The following is a 16,115-nucleotide window of genomic DNA, read 5'->3' as shown; positions in this document are numbered from 1 at the left end:
CTGAGGTGGGAGGATCACTTGAGCCCAGGAGTTCAAGACCAGTGCCTGGGCAAAATAGTGAGACCTCATCTCTTAAAAAACTGAAAAAGAAAGAAAAGAAATTTCAGAAGAAAGAGATTTAAATCAAAGTCTCCCTGGGTGGAGGGCCACAAGTAGGACTTACCATGAGTTCAGCTGCACTGACAACCCAACCTTACCACTTGCTGCCCTGATGACTCTGACCTCCCTGCAGCCGATCTGGCCAAGAATCTGGCTGTTTAGTCACTGCCACACCTGTTGGACTAAGACTGGAAGTGACAAGACCTGGAGCAAGCTGGCAGGGTGGCTCCCACATGGGGAGGAAAGGCCTCCCCAGGCCTCTCTGGGTCCAGCTCAGAGTCACTGTGACTGTGTCAAGCAATGAGATGCCACACAGCCCACACTGCACTCCCAGACAAGTCATGCAGGGGGACGATACCACAGATGATCTTAAGAAGCAATTTGGGTTTAAAATCTGGCACATTTTAGAGGACAGATCACAAACTACGTGTCCAAGGACTTCAGTGTATAAATGAATGTATTTTAGAAAACAGAGCCTATGCAGTGAGCTGAGATTGCAGGACTGCAGCCTGGTGACAGAGAGAGACTCTGTCTCAAAAAAAAAGAAAGAAAGAAAAAGAAAAGAAAAAAGAACCTAATTGTGTTATTATAGACTTAATGGCATTTGAATATAAAGTTCACACATCTTACTAAAAACCAAATTTGTAAAGGAGTTATGGGGAATCAGCCACATTTTAACAAATGTCCTCTTTTGCAGTTCCCTGTTGTTGCTAAGATGCCCCTTCTAAGAGCAGCGGGCATGGTGTAGAGAGAAGGGCGAGGTCACTGGCGTCAGGCGCAGCGTGTCACTGCGGATAACACAGTGCCCTCTGGACATCGTTCCTCATTCAGAATGGGCGGGCTGGGGGAGCTGCTGCTTACTCTGTGGGGCTGAACTGGAGATGGCAGATGATGACTGTGAAGTGGGTGCCTGCTGCAGGCAGCACACTGAAAGGCACCCATGGCAGGGAGCCAAGCCCAGCCAGCTGACATGGGCTGTGTAGCAGCTGGGCACAGCAGGGGCCCTAGAACCAGGCTTGGCCCTGGTGTCCTGCGGGCAGCAGGGACAGTCCATGAGTGGGGGTCCCAAGGAGGTCTTTAAACATCTTTATGAACTCAGCCTTACAAAGCTCTGCAAAGCCTCTTAAGCCTTTCTCACCCAGAACCAAGCTGCCTACCTTGTGCAGGTCCTCCTTCTCCTGCCGCACCATGAGGTGCTGCTTCTCTGGCCCCCGTAGCCACTGTGTGAAATCTTGTCGAGGCGCCACCTTGTCCTCAAATTGTCACTCAAGCCTGTTTGAATCTGAGCAAAAGAGGAAATAATTTGTGTTCCTTTCTGTGTAGCGACTATATGTAAATGTTGTTAGCTGACTTACTGAAATGATTTAATAATTCACAAAACTCTTTTTTTCAGTGCTGTATACTAAATAAAATACACAAGGCAGCAATACTTAGGGGCCAGAAACACTGTTTACTACAAGTCAGTTATGGAATCATAACTTACAGTGAAAATGGGCATGTCCAAGGCTCAATTTTTCTTTCATCATTTACAGTAGAATAAATAGTTTGTTGCTAATTTTCTACACTCTCTACTGGGAATTTGTGTTACTTTTAAAATCAGAAAAATAAATATTGCCGTCATGTAGCATATAGTGATATTTTGGTCAACAACAGACAGCATGTATGTAACAGTGGTCCCATAAAATTATAATACCGTATTTTTCCCGTAGCTTTTCTGTGTTTAGATACACAAATCCTTGCTGCACAGATCTGTAGCCAAGGGGCAATATGCTACACCACGTGGCATAGGTGTGCAGTAGGCTGCACCACCTTCATTGCTGTAAGTATACTCTAAGATGTTCTCACATCAATGAAATCACTTGATGATGCACTGTCGAGAACGTATCCCAGCTGCTGAAGGATGCATGGCTGGACTGAAGAGCACCGTGTGATGAGGGCTACAGCTGAGTTCTGTGCATGACGTGGTTGGAGCCCTGAGGAAGGGGAGGGCTATGGACTGAATGGTGTCCCCCGCTGCCAATATTAGACGCTGAAGCACTAATCCCCAATGTGACTGTATTTGGGGACAAGGCCTGTAAAGAGATGGTGAAGGTTAAGTGAGGTCATAAGGGCAGGCCCTGATCCAATAGGATTCGTGTCCTTACAAGAGACCAGAGAGCTTGGGTGTTAACTTCCCATGGGAGGACTTGGTGAGAAAGTGGCTGTGTGCAAACCAGGAAGAGGCCTCTGGGGCTTTTAGCCTCCAGAACTGTGAGAAAATAAAACCTTGTTGTTTAAGCCACTCAGTCAATAGTATTTTTTTAGGGTGCCTGGGGCTGACTAATACAGAAGGATTCGCCCTCCCGGGGAGAAGAAATGGGGGCCAGTGGCCTCCTCTGATTTACCTGGCTGTCCGCAGAATTCGGTCCCTGCCCCTCCACCTTCTGCCAAAGCATCCTTCTAAGGCCAGACCTGATCGCACTGTCCAGAGGTCCCCAAAAGCCACAGAAAAGTCTCAACTCCTGGACTTCACGAGTCCCATCCCACTGGTGGAGCTCCCTGTCTCTGCTCTGCTCTCCTCTCAGGAGGGAAAGTTAAGGGCCTGCTTGGCCACCCTCTAGGGAGGTGCCACGATGGGATGCTGCATCCTAGTGATGAGCTGGGGATAAGCCAGCACATCTCTTCTGGTGCTTCTCCCAGAACTGAATGCACACTGTTAAGATGATCTTCAGGCATGGAAGAATCAAATCGCGAAGAATCATACGCATGTAGTCCCAGCCTACAAGGAAGGCTGAGGCTTGGGGATCACTTCAACCCAGGAATTTGAGTCCAGCTGGGTCAACACAGTGAGAACCAGTGTCAAAAAAACAAACAAATAAAAAGGAAGAATCAGGTGATTGTTCCAGACTCCTCCAAAATGGGGATGGGGTCCCCACTCTGCTCTTCCTGGGACAGGGGTGTGACTTCTCCTTTCCTGTTGGCCATAAACCCACTCCTTTCCACTAAAGAAATGAGAAAAGAAAAAGTATTCACAGCACTTTGAGTTATGTGAGGTGTGCAGAATTTATCAGGCCCAAAAAGACAGGAATATGAACTTTAGTCACACCCCTCGTACCCATGCCCCGGGGTGACTGTTTAAAGGCATTGTGTTTCTGACTAGCTTAACCCATTATCTTCTTGTTCCTTGAATTTGTGATACAAAAGACAATGTAGACAATATAGAGACAATAAATAGCTTTTTTTTTTTTTTTTTGAGATGGATTCTCACTCTGTTGCCCAGGCTGGACTGCAATGGTGTGATCTTGGCTCACTGCAAACTCCACCTCCTGGGTTCAAGTGATTATTCTACTTCAGCCTCTCAAGTAGCTGGAACTATAGGCGCTCACCACCACACCTGGCTAATTTTTGTATTTTTGGTAGAGACAGTGTTTCATCATGTTGGCCAGGCTAGTCTCGAACTCCTGACTTCAAGTGATCCTCCTGCCTTGGCCTCCCAAAGTGCTGGGATTACAGGTGTGAGCTACCACGCCCGGCTCAATAAATAGCTTATGTTATTTTAATATAAATTCCTCAGGCCAGGCCAGCCGAGGTGGGAGGATCCCTTCAGGTCAGGAGTTCAAGACCAGCCTAGGCAACACAGCAAGACTTCCTCTCTAATTTCAAAATTCTTGGTAATTTAGGAACTGTCTCTTCTTTTCCTTTAAAAACCCACTTGTAACTGCTGCTAATTAGAGGTGTATATTAAGACAACCGGCATCTCCAGGGTTGCACTTCTCAAACTTGGCACAAATAAACTCTTTTTTTCAAGATGGCGTTTCGCTCTGTCACCCAGTCATGAACGTAGTGGTGCGATCTTAGCTCACTGCAACCTCTGCCTCCCAGGTTCAAGGAATTCTCCTGCCTCAGCCTCCCGAGTAGCTGGGATTACAGGCGCGTGCCACCATGCCTTGCTAATTTTATTTTATTTTTTGTAGAAACGGGCAAGGTGGGTCTCACCACGTTGCCCAGGCTGGTCTCGAACTCCTGACCTGAAGCGATCCTCCTGTCGTGGCCTCCCAAAGCACTGGAATTACAGGCATGAGCTGTTGTGCCTGGCCCAACCTCTCCACTTAGGCTAATTTTGCCTCCTTTCTTCCTTTTTTTTTTTTTTTTTGACGGAGTCTGGCTCTGTTGCCCAGGCTGGAGTGTGCAGTGGCCTAATCTCAGCTCACTGCAACATCTGCTCCCCAGGTTCAAGCAATTCTCCTACCTCAGCCTCCAATGTAGCTGGGATTACAGGTGCCTACCACCAGCCCGGGTAATGTTTGTATTTTTAGTAGAGACGGGTTTTCACCATGTTGGCCAGGCTGGTCTCGGGAAACTGTGGACCTCGGGTGATCCACCTGCCTCGGCCTCCCGAAGTGCTGGATTGCAGGGTTGAGCCATCGCGCCCAGCCCGTTTTCTCCTTTTGGGTCACAAAAGTGATTGAATCCTGCCACTTCCCGGGTGCTGGGTGGGAACAGGGAAGAGGAGGTGATTGCAGTGCTGCTGTGACTTGGGTAGATGGCGGGAAGGCCTCTCAGAAGCGGCCTTGTTTCCAAAGATCTGAAAAAGGCTTGGAGAGGAGCAGTCTCGGGGCATTCAGGGAGGGGGCAGTGGCACACTGGGAGCAAGGCAATGTTCCGTGAGCCACAAAAGCCGTGCAGTAGCTGTTCCAACCCTGGTCAGCAGACACCCCGGAAATGCCTCAGCACCCGCGAATCCTTTGATTACCCCTCTGCCTTCCCGCCAATCCTGCACCCAATCAGAGAGCGTTCCCACTACACGTATTGAGCAACGGCCAATAAGAACTGGGATCCGGCCCTCGGCCCGCCTCCCAGGAACTCCAAGCCAATGGCAGCCTGGCAGCGGCGGGCCAATCCCGTGCAGCGCGCGCGGGCGGACGGTTGCAGTTGGCTCTCAGCAGCTGTGGCAGCCGGTTGAGGTCTGGAAGCAGTGTCGGGCGTAAGCGGCCGAGTTCGCCATGGTAAGACCCGGGTCATTCCCCCCGCGCAGACGCCCAGGCAGACGAAGTTGGCCTCGGGCGGACGGAGGGACGTAGTTGCGGGCCTGGGCGCTGAGGGGAAGCCGGAGAAGGACGCGGGGTCTAATGCGGGACAGGAGGACACGGAATCGTCTCCTGGATCTGCAGGTCCCAGGGCAGGGACGGCGGCTTTTGTTTTAAATGAAGCTGCCGGTCCTTAGTCGGTGGACAGGGACCGTTGACGGTGTCCAGTCCCCAGAGAGCAAATAGTGGCGTCGCCTGCTGAAGACGGAGGGCGCTGCTCCCGCTTTCCAGCCTCCACATGGGAGTGCAAGAGTCTGTGCTCCGGCAACGACTGAGCAGCCCCAGGAGCCGTCGCTGACTGGGCTGGGGCTGCGGACGTGGGTCAGATTAGGAATTACGGTTCAGACGCCGCTGAAACATTGCCTCGTTCACTAGAGGCAACACATCAGGCCAGGCGCGGTGGCTCACGCCTGGAATCCCAGCCCTTGGGGAGGTGGAGGCGGGTGGATCACCTGACGTCTGGAGTTCAAGACCATCCTGACCCAACATGGCGAAACCCGGTCTCTACAAAAAAATACAAAAATTCCCCGGGCATGGTGATGCGGGACTGTGGTTCCAGCTGCTCGGGAGGCTGAGGTGGGAGGATCAGCCGAGCCTGGAAGTTTGAGACTGCAGTGAGTCCTGATGGTGCCACTGCACTCCAGCCTGGGCCACAGAGACCCTGCCTCAAAAAAACAAAAAAAGCAACCCATGAACATAACAGATTCCCAAATCCCAAGTCTGAATACCTGTGGTTTGTCAGTTATCCTTTTTTTTTCTTTTTTTTTTTTTTGACAGCACTCAACAAATGCTCTGTTGCCCAGGCTGGAGCACAGTTGCAGGATCACGGCTCCCTGCAGCCTTGAACCCCTGGGTTCCAGCAGTTCTTCTGCCTCAGCCTCCCGGGTAGCTGGTACTACAGGTGTTTGCCACCACACCTGGCTAATTTGTAAATTTTTCATAGGGACAGGGTCTCACTGTGTTATCCAGGCTGGTCTCAAGCTGGTCCCAAGTGATCCTCTCGCCTCAGCCTTCTAAAGTGCTGGGATTACAGGAATGAGCCACCACACCCGGCTTGGCAGGGTTTAAAGAAACCACCAAAGGACAGTGCAGTGTCCCAGCACTGATGATGTCTGGGAGCCATTACACCTGTAGATTTCAAGGGGTGGAGAGAGGGAGTGGTTACAAGAAATTGAGAGGGCAACCTGCCGAAAGTGTGGCCTTAAGAGGGATTCAGGTCACGCACAGCAGTTGAGCAGGAAGGGGCCAAGGAGGGAGTACCCTGGCGTTGCTCTCCTCCAGCCCCCCAGTATCCCACTGCTGCCTGCCATTGACCAAACCAGCAAGAAGCCAGAGGGCAAGGAAGGCCTCTGATGCTGTTCTCAAGGGTCGGCCTCCGAGAACACAGAGCAGATGGTGAACGATGGAGGGTAGATCTGGGGGCAGAGAGAGGACACACACTGAGCACCTGGGCTTGGACCATGGGGCCCTGAGACCTACTCTGTATTTCCTTACCCAGCCCAACTACCTTATCCTTTGATCAGGACATAATCCAAAACTGCTATATATTCTTCAGAGAATTACCGTGACTGGCTATAATGTGGGGTTGATTATTGACATTACATGGTTTCCAAGTGTTAAAATAACCTAATTTTTGTGTAGTGGAAAACAGGTTCTAGGGCTACCTGTAGAACTTAGTAGCTAGTATGGTTTACAGCAAGTTAGTTTTCACAGGGCTAAAGGGATCAGTCCCCTAACCCTCCTAGGAAATGCCAACTGCGAAAGCACCAGATACTGAAGCGCTATATAAATATTAAATTCAAATATTTTGCATGCCATATAGCTTCAAGTTGCCTTGAAATGAATGGGTTCACGTTTATGTTCCGGTTCACAGCGCGAGTGTATCTCTATCCACGTGGGGCAGATGGGTGTCCAGATCAGCAATGCCTGCTGGGAACTGTACTGCCTTGAACATGGAATTCAGCCCGATGGTCAGATGCCAAGTGATAAAACCATTGGTGGCGGGGACGACTCCTTCAACACGTTCTTCAGTGAGACTGGAGCTGGCAAGCATGTGCCCAGAGCAGTGTTTGTGGACCTGGAGCCCACTGTGGTTGGTAGGTGCCTGGGCACTGGATGGCAGCTTTCCTGAGAGGGTGGGAGAGCAGTGGTAAAGCCCCGCGTGGGTTCCTTTGAATCCTCTTGCCGAAAGGATGGGATAGACTGGCATATGCCCGTGGCATTGTTAGGAGAGAAACTGAAAGGTTCGTGATGAACGTGTCTGTGAGACTTGGCTCCTAATCTAGGAAAACCTGACCTACAGGGAAAAGCTGCTTTGCCAGCAGTAAGATGGGCTGTGGAGAGATTCACTTGTGTCTGCCTCAGCCCTGCTCAGATGGCCCTGCCTGCAGGGTACAGTAGCCTTGGTTCTCTCCTGAATGCTCTGCACTCTTTTATGCTGGTGCACCAGAGTCTTGACCTGCATCTTAGGCATAGAAGGTAAGTACAGAACAGTCATTTGCTTCCTTCAGAATAGCAGCCTGAGGTAGTTTCCAAAGAGAGCTGCCAAGAGGCAGCACCTTTCAGTGGCCCCCCCCAGGAAATGACAGCATCACCTGAAAGCCTGTGAGACCCAGGTCATCCAGGGTGCCCTGATGGGACTGCCCTGCAGAAGTCACACTGATCTGGTGACTTCCCAGGTTGTAAGAGTTTTTAACTTACAGCCTTTGATGTAGCTACACGTAGGAAAGAATTATGTACCTGCGTAGGAGTGCAAGAGCTTATTTCCTTTCACTAGGAACTGGTCGTGCTGACATTTATACCACAAGCTGAGTGTAACTTCGTAAAGTCATAAATTGCATATGCAGTTTGGTTATCACACGGAGACATCGTCTACCAGATGCTGCCACTGTTGACCTATGACTTGTAGGTCATGTACTTTGAACAGCATGTACTCTGTAGAAGTGAACAGTCCTGGAATGTGTCCATCTTGGTGAGTACAGGCCTTAAAGATTCATAGCACACACTGTCTCTTTTGTAGATGAAGTGCGCACAGGGACCTACAGGCAGCTCTTCCACCCGGAACAGCTGATCACTGGGAAAGAAGATGCAGCCAATAATTACGCCAGAGGCCATTACACCATCGGCAAGGAGATTGTTGACCTAGTTCTGGACCGGATCCGCAAACTGGTAAGAAGAGAAGGTTTCATGTGGCCATTGTCTTGCATGGGAGGGTAGTTCTTGGAAGGTGAAAGGGAGGTCATTTTATTAAAATTTAGATCAGCATGTTGGCCGGGCGCGGTGGCTCACACGTGTAATCCCAGCACTTTGGGAGGCTGAAGTGGGTGGATCACCTGAGGTCGGGAGTTTGAGACCAGCCTGGCCTACATGGTGAAACTCTATGTCTACTGAAAATACAAAAATTAGCTGGGTGTGGTGGTGCACACCCATACTCCCAGCTACTTGAGAGGCTGAGGCAGGAGAATTGCTTGAACCTGGGAGGCAGAGGTTGCAGTGAGCTGAGATTGCACCACTGCACTCTAGCCTGGGCAACAGAGCAAGATTCCATCACAAGCAAACAAACAAAAACTTAGACCAGCATCTTGAGTCCTACTGAGTCTGCAGTGGTGATTTGTCTGTAGATCTTTGTCTGCTTTTCTTTGCTTCAAAGTGTACTACATGTTTATTATGGATGATTTGAATCTATATCAAGTCTTCAGAGGCAAAGAGAAGTGGCCCTGGCTTGTTGGAGGTTGGTGGTGTGGCTTCCACGGGCATTGACTCACATTGTCTGGTTTCTCTCAGGCGGATCTGTGCACGGGACTGCAGGGCTTCCTCATCTTCCACAGCTTTGGGGGCGGCACTGGCTCTGGGTTTGCATCTCTGCTCATGGAGCGGCTCTCAGTGGATTACGACAAGAAGTCCAAGCTAGAGTTTGCCATTTACCCAGCCCCCCAGGTCTCCACGGCCGTGGTGGAGCCCTACAACTCCATCCTGACCACCCACACGACCCTGGAACATTCTGACTGTGCCTTCATGGTCGACAACGAAGCCATCTATGACATATGTCGGCGCAACCTGGACATCGAGCGTCCCACGTACACCAACCTCAATCGCCTGATTGGGCAGATTGTGTCCTCCATCACGGCCTCCCTGCGATTCGATGGGGCCCTGAATGTGGACTTGACGGAATTCCAGACCAACCTAGTGCCATACCCCCGCATCCACTTCCCCCTGGCCACCTACGCCCCGGTCATCTCAGCCGAGAAGGCCTACCACGAGCAACTGTCCGTGGCCGAGATCACCAATGCCTGCTTCGAGCCAGCCAATCAGATGGTCAAGTGTGACCCTCGCCATGGCAAGTACATGGCCTGCTGCATGTTGTACAGGGGGGATGTGGTCCCCAAAGACGTCAACGCGGCCATCGCCACCATCAAGACCAAGCGCACTATCCAGTTTGTGGATTGGTGCCCGACTGGATTTAAGGTATGACTGGGTGATGTGGAGGACTTTCTGCAAGCAGCAGACGCACAAAATAATACTGTCCCTGAAGGCCCGCATCCTCTGGGGAGAGGATCCCTGTTCCATGGGCTAGGCATGTGGGCATAAAGTAGTGAACCAGAGTTGATAATTGAATCACTGAATTTTTTTTTTTTTTTGAGACAGTCTTGCTCTGTCGACCAGGCTGGAGTGCAGTGGTATGATCTCAGCTCACTGCAACTCTGCCTCCCGGGTTCAAGCAATTCTCCGGCCTCACCCTCCCAAGTAGCTGGGATTACAGGTACCCGCCACTACACCCGGCTAATTTTTGTATTTTCAGTAGAGACGGGGTTTCACCATGTTGGCCAGGTTGGTCTTGAACTCCTGACCTCAGGCCATCTGCCCAGCTCAGCTTCCCAAAGTGCTGGGATTACAGTCGTGAGCCACTGGGCCCAGCCCAGTGATGTCTTTTGAACTCTCTTTCTGAGTCATCACACTATATATCTGTGGTGAGATTTATTTATTTATTTATTTATTTATTTTTTGAGATAGGGTCTTGCTTTGTACCCCAGGCTGAGGTACAGTAGTGTGATCCTCGCTCACTGCAACCTCTGCCCTCAGGCTCAAGCAATTCTCTCACCTCAGCCTCCCGAGTAGCTGGGACCACAGACATGCACCACTATGCCCGGGTAATTTTTTTTTTTTGAGACAGTCTCGCTTTGTCACCCAGGTTGCAGTGCAGTAGCGTGATCTTGGCTCACTGCATCCTCCACCTCCCAGGTTCAAGAAGTTCTCTGCCTCAGCCTCCCAAGTAGCTGGGATTATAGGCACCTGCTAATTTTTGTATTTTTAGTAGAGATGGGATTTTGCCATGGTAGCCAGGCTGGTCTCGAACTCCTGGCCTCAGGTGATCCACCCGCCTTAGCCTCCCAAGTGCTGGATTACAGGCATGAGCCACTGCACCCAGCTAGTATTTGTACTTTTAGTAGACATGGGGTTTCGCCATGTTGGCCAGGCTGGTCTCAAACCCCTGGCCTCACGTGATCTGCCCACCTCAGTCTCCCAAAGTGCTGGGGTCACAGGCTTGAGCCACCACACCTGGCCTGATGTTGTCATTTATAGAACAAGTGTGCTGATCCCTGCTCTAGTTGACCCTGTGCACTGCTGCCAGGACCTCAGGTCATGTTAATCCCGAGTTCTGAAACTTGGAATGCTTCCCCTTTGGTTACCACCTTGGAATGCCATCCCCTACTTAGGCAGACACATGGACCACTTCGACCACTTCCTGATGCTGTGGTAGCAGCATTCATATGACTCTTGCCTCATGATCTGCTACCTTTGCATATCCACAGTGGCTTGTTTTGTGGGTCAGAAGTGGGTATGATGTTCCTTGTGATAGCATGGGGAAGAGTTGTGTACTCTGAATCTATCTGGGTGGAAAAAGTTTAGCTAGATAATTTAATTGTAATCTACAAATTACAATTAAATTTTTTTAATTGTAATTAAAAAAGACAAGCAGCATACATTTTCAGAGGGAAGACTGTCTTCACCTGGGCACCTATCACATGTCACAGGTACTAGCACACAGCCCTTTAGGTAGCTTAGGATCCCACCAGGGTGGCTACCTCCAAGGTTCCTTTCTGTGTTCTCCATCTGGAACTATCACGCTGCCTGGCGCAGAGAAGGGCTTAGTGACGTTTGTGAGGTGAACTGAGTATTCTCCTTGTCACCTACAGGGTGTCTTCTGTTTGAGGAAAAGTAGCTACCATTTCTAGGTTTGATGTAAACTTCACAGACTGCTTTATTTCCCTTCTCCGGCAGGTGGGCATTAACTACCAGCCCCCCACAGTGGTCCCTGGGGGAGACCTGGCCAAGGTGCAGCGGGCTGTGTGCATGCTGAGCAACACCACGGCCATCGCGGAGGCCTGGGCCCGCCTGGACCATAAGTTCGATCTCATGTATGCCAAGCGGGCCTTTGTGCACTGGTACGTGGGCGAAGGCATGGAAGAGGGAGAGTTCTCTGAGGCCCGAGAGGACCTAGCAGCTCTGGAGAAGGATTAGGAAGAGGTGGGCGTGGATTCCGTGGAAGCTGAGGCTGAAGAAGGCGAAGAATACTGAGGGGAGGATGTGGTGAGTTCTCCCCTGCCACCCCCAGGATGGTTGCTTTCAAGTTGTTTGCAATTAAAGGTTCTGTACAAAACCAAGACCTCTGTGTGTCATGCAGCTTAGTTCTGCCTTACAGGAGCTGGTGGGACCCCAGAGACTGCATGGACAGCAGTGGGGTGCCAGCCTGCCCTGCTGGCGTGGGGTTGGGTGCAGCAGGACTGTACATACTTAAGCAGCTGCCACGGAAGTAAACTGACCAGGGGAAAACAGTGTTTCTTCAAAGCCAAACGTTCAAAGTATAGATTTCCTAAATTCTAGGAAAGCAGAGTCAGGGTTTTCAATTGAATTTGCGAGTTTTTGGGCTTCTTTATTGATGGGTCATGCTGGCTAAAAGGAAGAGACTAGAAGTGAAGTGTTGGAGGTCTGTGGATGGGGCTCGTCCGTGAAGTCTCTAAAGCTGTGGGTCAAATGTGTAAGGTCAGGACATTTTAGAGGGGGAAAGGGTATTAACCAAGTTCTGCACAGCATTCATGACCCACAGAAGGTCACAACACATCCATGCTGACCCCAGTGCTCCGCCGTAACCTGGAGGGCAGCATTCGCCCTCTGCACGCACACAGCCACCCTGTCCCTCAGCACTGTCAGTTGTCTTGGTAGAAAACCTCCCATGAGGTGGGAGATCGAGACCATCCTGGCTAACACGGTGAAACCCCGTCTCTACTAAAAATACAACAAAATTAGCCGGGCATGGTGGCGGGCACCTGTAGTCCCAGTTACTTGGGAGGCTGAGGCAGGAGAAAGGCATGAACCTGGGAGGCAGAGCTTGCAGTGAGCTGAGATCACACCACTGCAATCTAGCCTAGGCGACAGAGACTCCGTCTCTCGAAAACAAACAAACAAAAAACCTCCCACATTTCACTTCAAGTGAAGCTTGTTGACATCTGTTTATAAAAGACCTGGCAGTCCAGATACCTTTGAGTCCAGAAAACTCATTCTAAGTCTGTGCCTTAATATTAAAAAAAAAAAAAAAAAAAAAAAAAAGCTAGAGAACGTCTGACCTGGACCCTCTGCATCTCAGAAAGGTTTATTATCAACTGAAGGAGATAACAAGTAGCCTTTGCTGGGAACAAAGATGTGACAAGTCTCTGCCCCATCCTAGGTGCTGCCCCGCGTAGGGCTCTTCCCAGGCCCGCCCCCCTTGGGCAGTCTGGTAGCGCTGGGCTGGCGTGGCATCCTCTGGCTGGATCCTTCGCGGCTGCTGCGTTCCGCCAGGGCCAATGCTCCCCCGAGGGCAGTGCTGCCTTTGTTTCTCCCTGAGGAGACACAAAGCGCAATGATTAGGAATGGGCGAGCCCCTTTAACTGCAGCACCTGCAGTACTCGTGCTCCTTGGGCAACATTTATGTCTACACATTTCCATCAAGGCTGCTTCAGCTAGAGGCTCTGCATCAGCCCCAAGTCCTGAGACTCAGAACCACTAGACAGGTCATGCCCCAGAAGCCCTTGGCAGTGTGCAGGGGACCCTTGAGGATGTGTCCCAGGAGCAAAGCCATGCAAGGAGCACACTGCCAAGGGAACATTTTGAAAGGACACATGCCACGGGTCCATTTAGGGAAAGGTAGGTGCGGCTCGTGCACACCTGGCCTGGACAGCAAACCTAGTCTGCCCTGACGGTGCCATCAGCGGCAGCAGCAGCAGGAACGCACTGCCTCATCCTCAAGGTGTTTTCATGTGGACTGTACATCTGAGCTGCCCTAGATGGTGACGGGCAGGAAGTACTGCAGTCACCAAGTCCTGGAATTGGGTTTCTGATTTTGATTTTGGAAGCTCTTTCATTATTTCCTACCTACCCCAGTGTTCCGCAAAGTGGTCAACCCTCTTGCTTTCGGGTTTAGCAGCCAGATTCCATGACAGGGTTCCTGCCACAGTCTGAATGCTTGAGACTTTCCTTCTGACCACCAGAGTCTTTCTCGGATGAAGACCACTGGTTCAGAGATTCTTTGATTTGTAATTTGCTTACTCTTTAAGATAGCCAAGAAAGATCTGCAACCACACTTGGGCCAGAGCTTTATTTTAATGGGATGGATTTCCCTGGGCTCAGGGTGTTGACAGCATCAGCAAGACTGACTGAGAGGACCCTGCAAGGTACAAATGTACCCGGATAGCAGGCTCGCCATGCGGAGTGCCTTGGCCAGGGCTCTCCCCTGCTCTGGCCTGGCAGGGTCTGCCCCATGGGCTCTAAACAGGGCATGTGTCCCCTGCCTCAGTGTTGGGTCCCCCATTTCATCCCCCCAGCGTTTCCTTTGTCCTGACTGAGGGAGTGCCTTAACCACTCTGACCTAATCAGCTACATGTTCCCCCTGCAGGCTGAAACCCTGGCTGGGGCTTGCATCTTCCCAGACACTGACACAGGTTTAGGTTACCTGGAACACTGAAAGATCTGACGTGTTGCTAAGCATGTGGAAACCGGTCCCACCCCAGCCAGATTCCTCGCACTCTCATAGAAACTCCACACCCCACCCCCTCAGTGCGATGTGCCCAGGCACAACCTCCTTCCTGGCTGTCCCTCATGAGGGCACACTGCAGCCCCCTCTGTATGTAAGTTCCCTAACAAATGCTTTGGACTGACCACTCTGGCATTAAGTGTTTCTTCCTTTGGAATCCCAACTGGCTCTCATGCTGGAAAGGTTTGGGGCAGTCCCTTGCAGGAACTCCCCTGCCACCACTTTCAGGGTGACTCCAGACAAGGGTTCAGCCAACAGAACACCCAGCCTCAATCCTGGTCCTTCCCTGGCCTCTTATCAAGTGTAGTCAAATAGTCTGCAATGGGAAACTGCATTCCTGGAGAAAAGATGTAACCGGGTGTTTAGGGATCCATTAGGTCATTTCTGTTTCACCATCTGTCACCTTGAACAAGCAGAGATTCCTGTGTCTGAGATGCCATGGACCCTGGCTCCTCCAGAGGTACCTCTAGCTCCCTTCCGATGCTGATACCACAAAATTCTCCCCATACCCTGCAGGGACAGGACAGCCCTCCTTATGAGTTTCTGGGGAGTTCTTCCTCAGAGAATGAGATCTTTGCTCATTCTTGCCTGGTGGGTGGTGAGGGTTATAGCAGTGTCATGCTTGGAACAGCTTGGCACAATTGACTCTACAAAGATGGAGTCAGGGTTGCCCTGAGTCAAGGAGGAGCGCAGTCAAGAACACGTGGTGGGTGACGTTTGGCCACCTCAGCCCAGCAGTGACTCGTGAAAACGGCACAAAGCAGAGAACAGCCACCACGCATCTCTTGTGGTATGAACTGCCATTATTCTAGTCTCCACTGACTGGTCAAGGGGTGAGGATTCTGTCTTCCATGAGCAGATAGGACCCGCCACCCTGCAGCAGCTCCCACACTGGGCCAGCATCCTCCTGAGGCCACAGTCCCTCCATAGGCCAGGCCAGACAGAGGCAGATCTTCTGCAGCCGCAGCCTAACCTGGGTGCTTAGGCGCCCATGTGCTCTCGAGGTTACTAATGCCTAGCTCCCCACAGCCTGCCGCATAGCAGGCCGCAGACCTGGGCCTGACTCAGAGCCGGCTTCCCTTCAGTTTGCCGCCATCTGAGTTTCCTCTCCTCCCCTCAGTAATGACCTGGTCCGTTCTGGAAACAAGGATGAGAGGGAAGCAGAAAAGAGCAAATGATGTTTGTTTTTTTTTTGTTTTGAGTGGTGGCAGAGGGGGTTTTAGAGACTGAGTCTTGCTCTGTCACCTGGGCTAGAGTGCAGTGATGCAATCACAGTTCACTGCTGCCCCAAACTCATGCGAAGTAGCTGGAACTACAAGCATGGGGCCACACCTGGCTAATAATGCTTATCTTTAAATCTGACAAGGTTGACAAACCCTGTAAATGTGAAACCAACGTAACTTTAAGCCATAATTGATATTAAGAAAATCCTGGGTCTTCAGGAATTGTGTGCTCTCGGGGTTACCCTGTTCAGGCCTCCTCAATTTATGAAGGATGAGAAGGCCCAGAATAGAATGGTCTGCAGTGCTGTGCAGTGGGAAAACCAGCTTGGCTCAGCCCTGCTCCCTCAGGAGGGGCCACTAAGAAGGGCTAGGCAGTGGGATTGAACCAAGTGTGCCTGCAGGTTGGGTGTGAGGGCGGGGTGACTGATGCCCCTAGGCCTGGTCCCTGGAGGGCCCTCCTAAGCCCAAAGATAGTCAATGATCATTGAATGTTAAAAACAGCCTGGCTCAGCAGGGGTCAGTGGCTCATGCCTGTAATTCCAGTACTTTGGGAGGCCAAGGCGGGTCCTTTGAGGCCGGGAGCTAGAGACCAGCTGGGACAACATAGTGAGACCTCCATCTCTACAAAAAAATAAAAAAATTAGCCAGGTGTGGTAGTGT

The 16,115-nt window shown here is 51.0% G+C and overlaps 1 protein-coding gene across 1 annotated transcript; it reads left to right on the top strand.

Moving 5' to 3' along the window:
- The first annotated feature begins 5,016 nt into the window (after nt 1-5,016).
- Nucleotides 5,017-11,827, top strand: LOC104672253 (tubulin alpha-3 chain). The gene is made up of 5 exons (XM_030933162.1): nt 5,017-5,084; nt 7,039-7,261; nt 8,185-8,333; nt 8,949-9,629; nt 11,445-11,827. The coding sequence occupies exons 1-5, from the start codon at nt 5,082-5,084 to the stop codon at nt 11,682-11,684; spliced, it is 1,296 nt and encodes a 431-aa protein (XP_030789022.1). The 5' UTR covers nt 5,017-5,081; the 3' UTR covers nt 11,685-11,827.
- Nucleotides 11,828-16,115: the final 4,288 nt, after the last annotated feature.

Source organism: Rhinopithecus roxellana, chromosome 6 (assembly GCF_007565055.1).
Source record: "Rhinopithecus roxellana isolate Shanxi Qingling chromosome 6, ASM756505v1, whole genome shotgun sequence".
NCBI classification, from domain to species: domain Eukaryota; kingdom Metazoa; phylum Chordata; class Mammalia; order Primates; family Cercopithecidae; genus Rhinopithecus; species Rhinopithecus roxellana.
Note: the sequence above shows the minus strand (reverse complement) of the source record. Positions and strands in the feature narration are given on the sequence as shown.

Coding starts and splice junctions, on each gene's coding strand:
- LOC104672253 (XM_030933162.1), top strand. Junction 7,262..8,184: donor CCTGGAGCCCACTGTGGTTG/GTAGGTGCCTGG, acceptor TCTCTTTTGTAG/ATGAAGTGCGCACAGGGACC. Junction 8,334..8,948: donor TGGACCGGATCCGCAAACTG/GTAAGAAGAGAA, acceptor GGTTTCTCTCAG/GCGGATCTGTGCACGGGACT.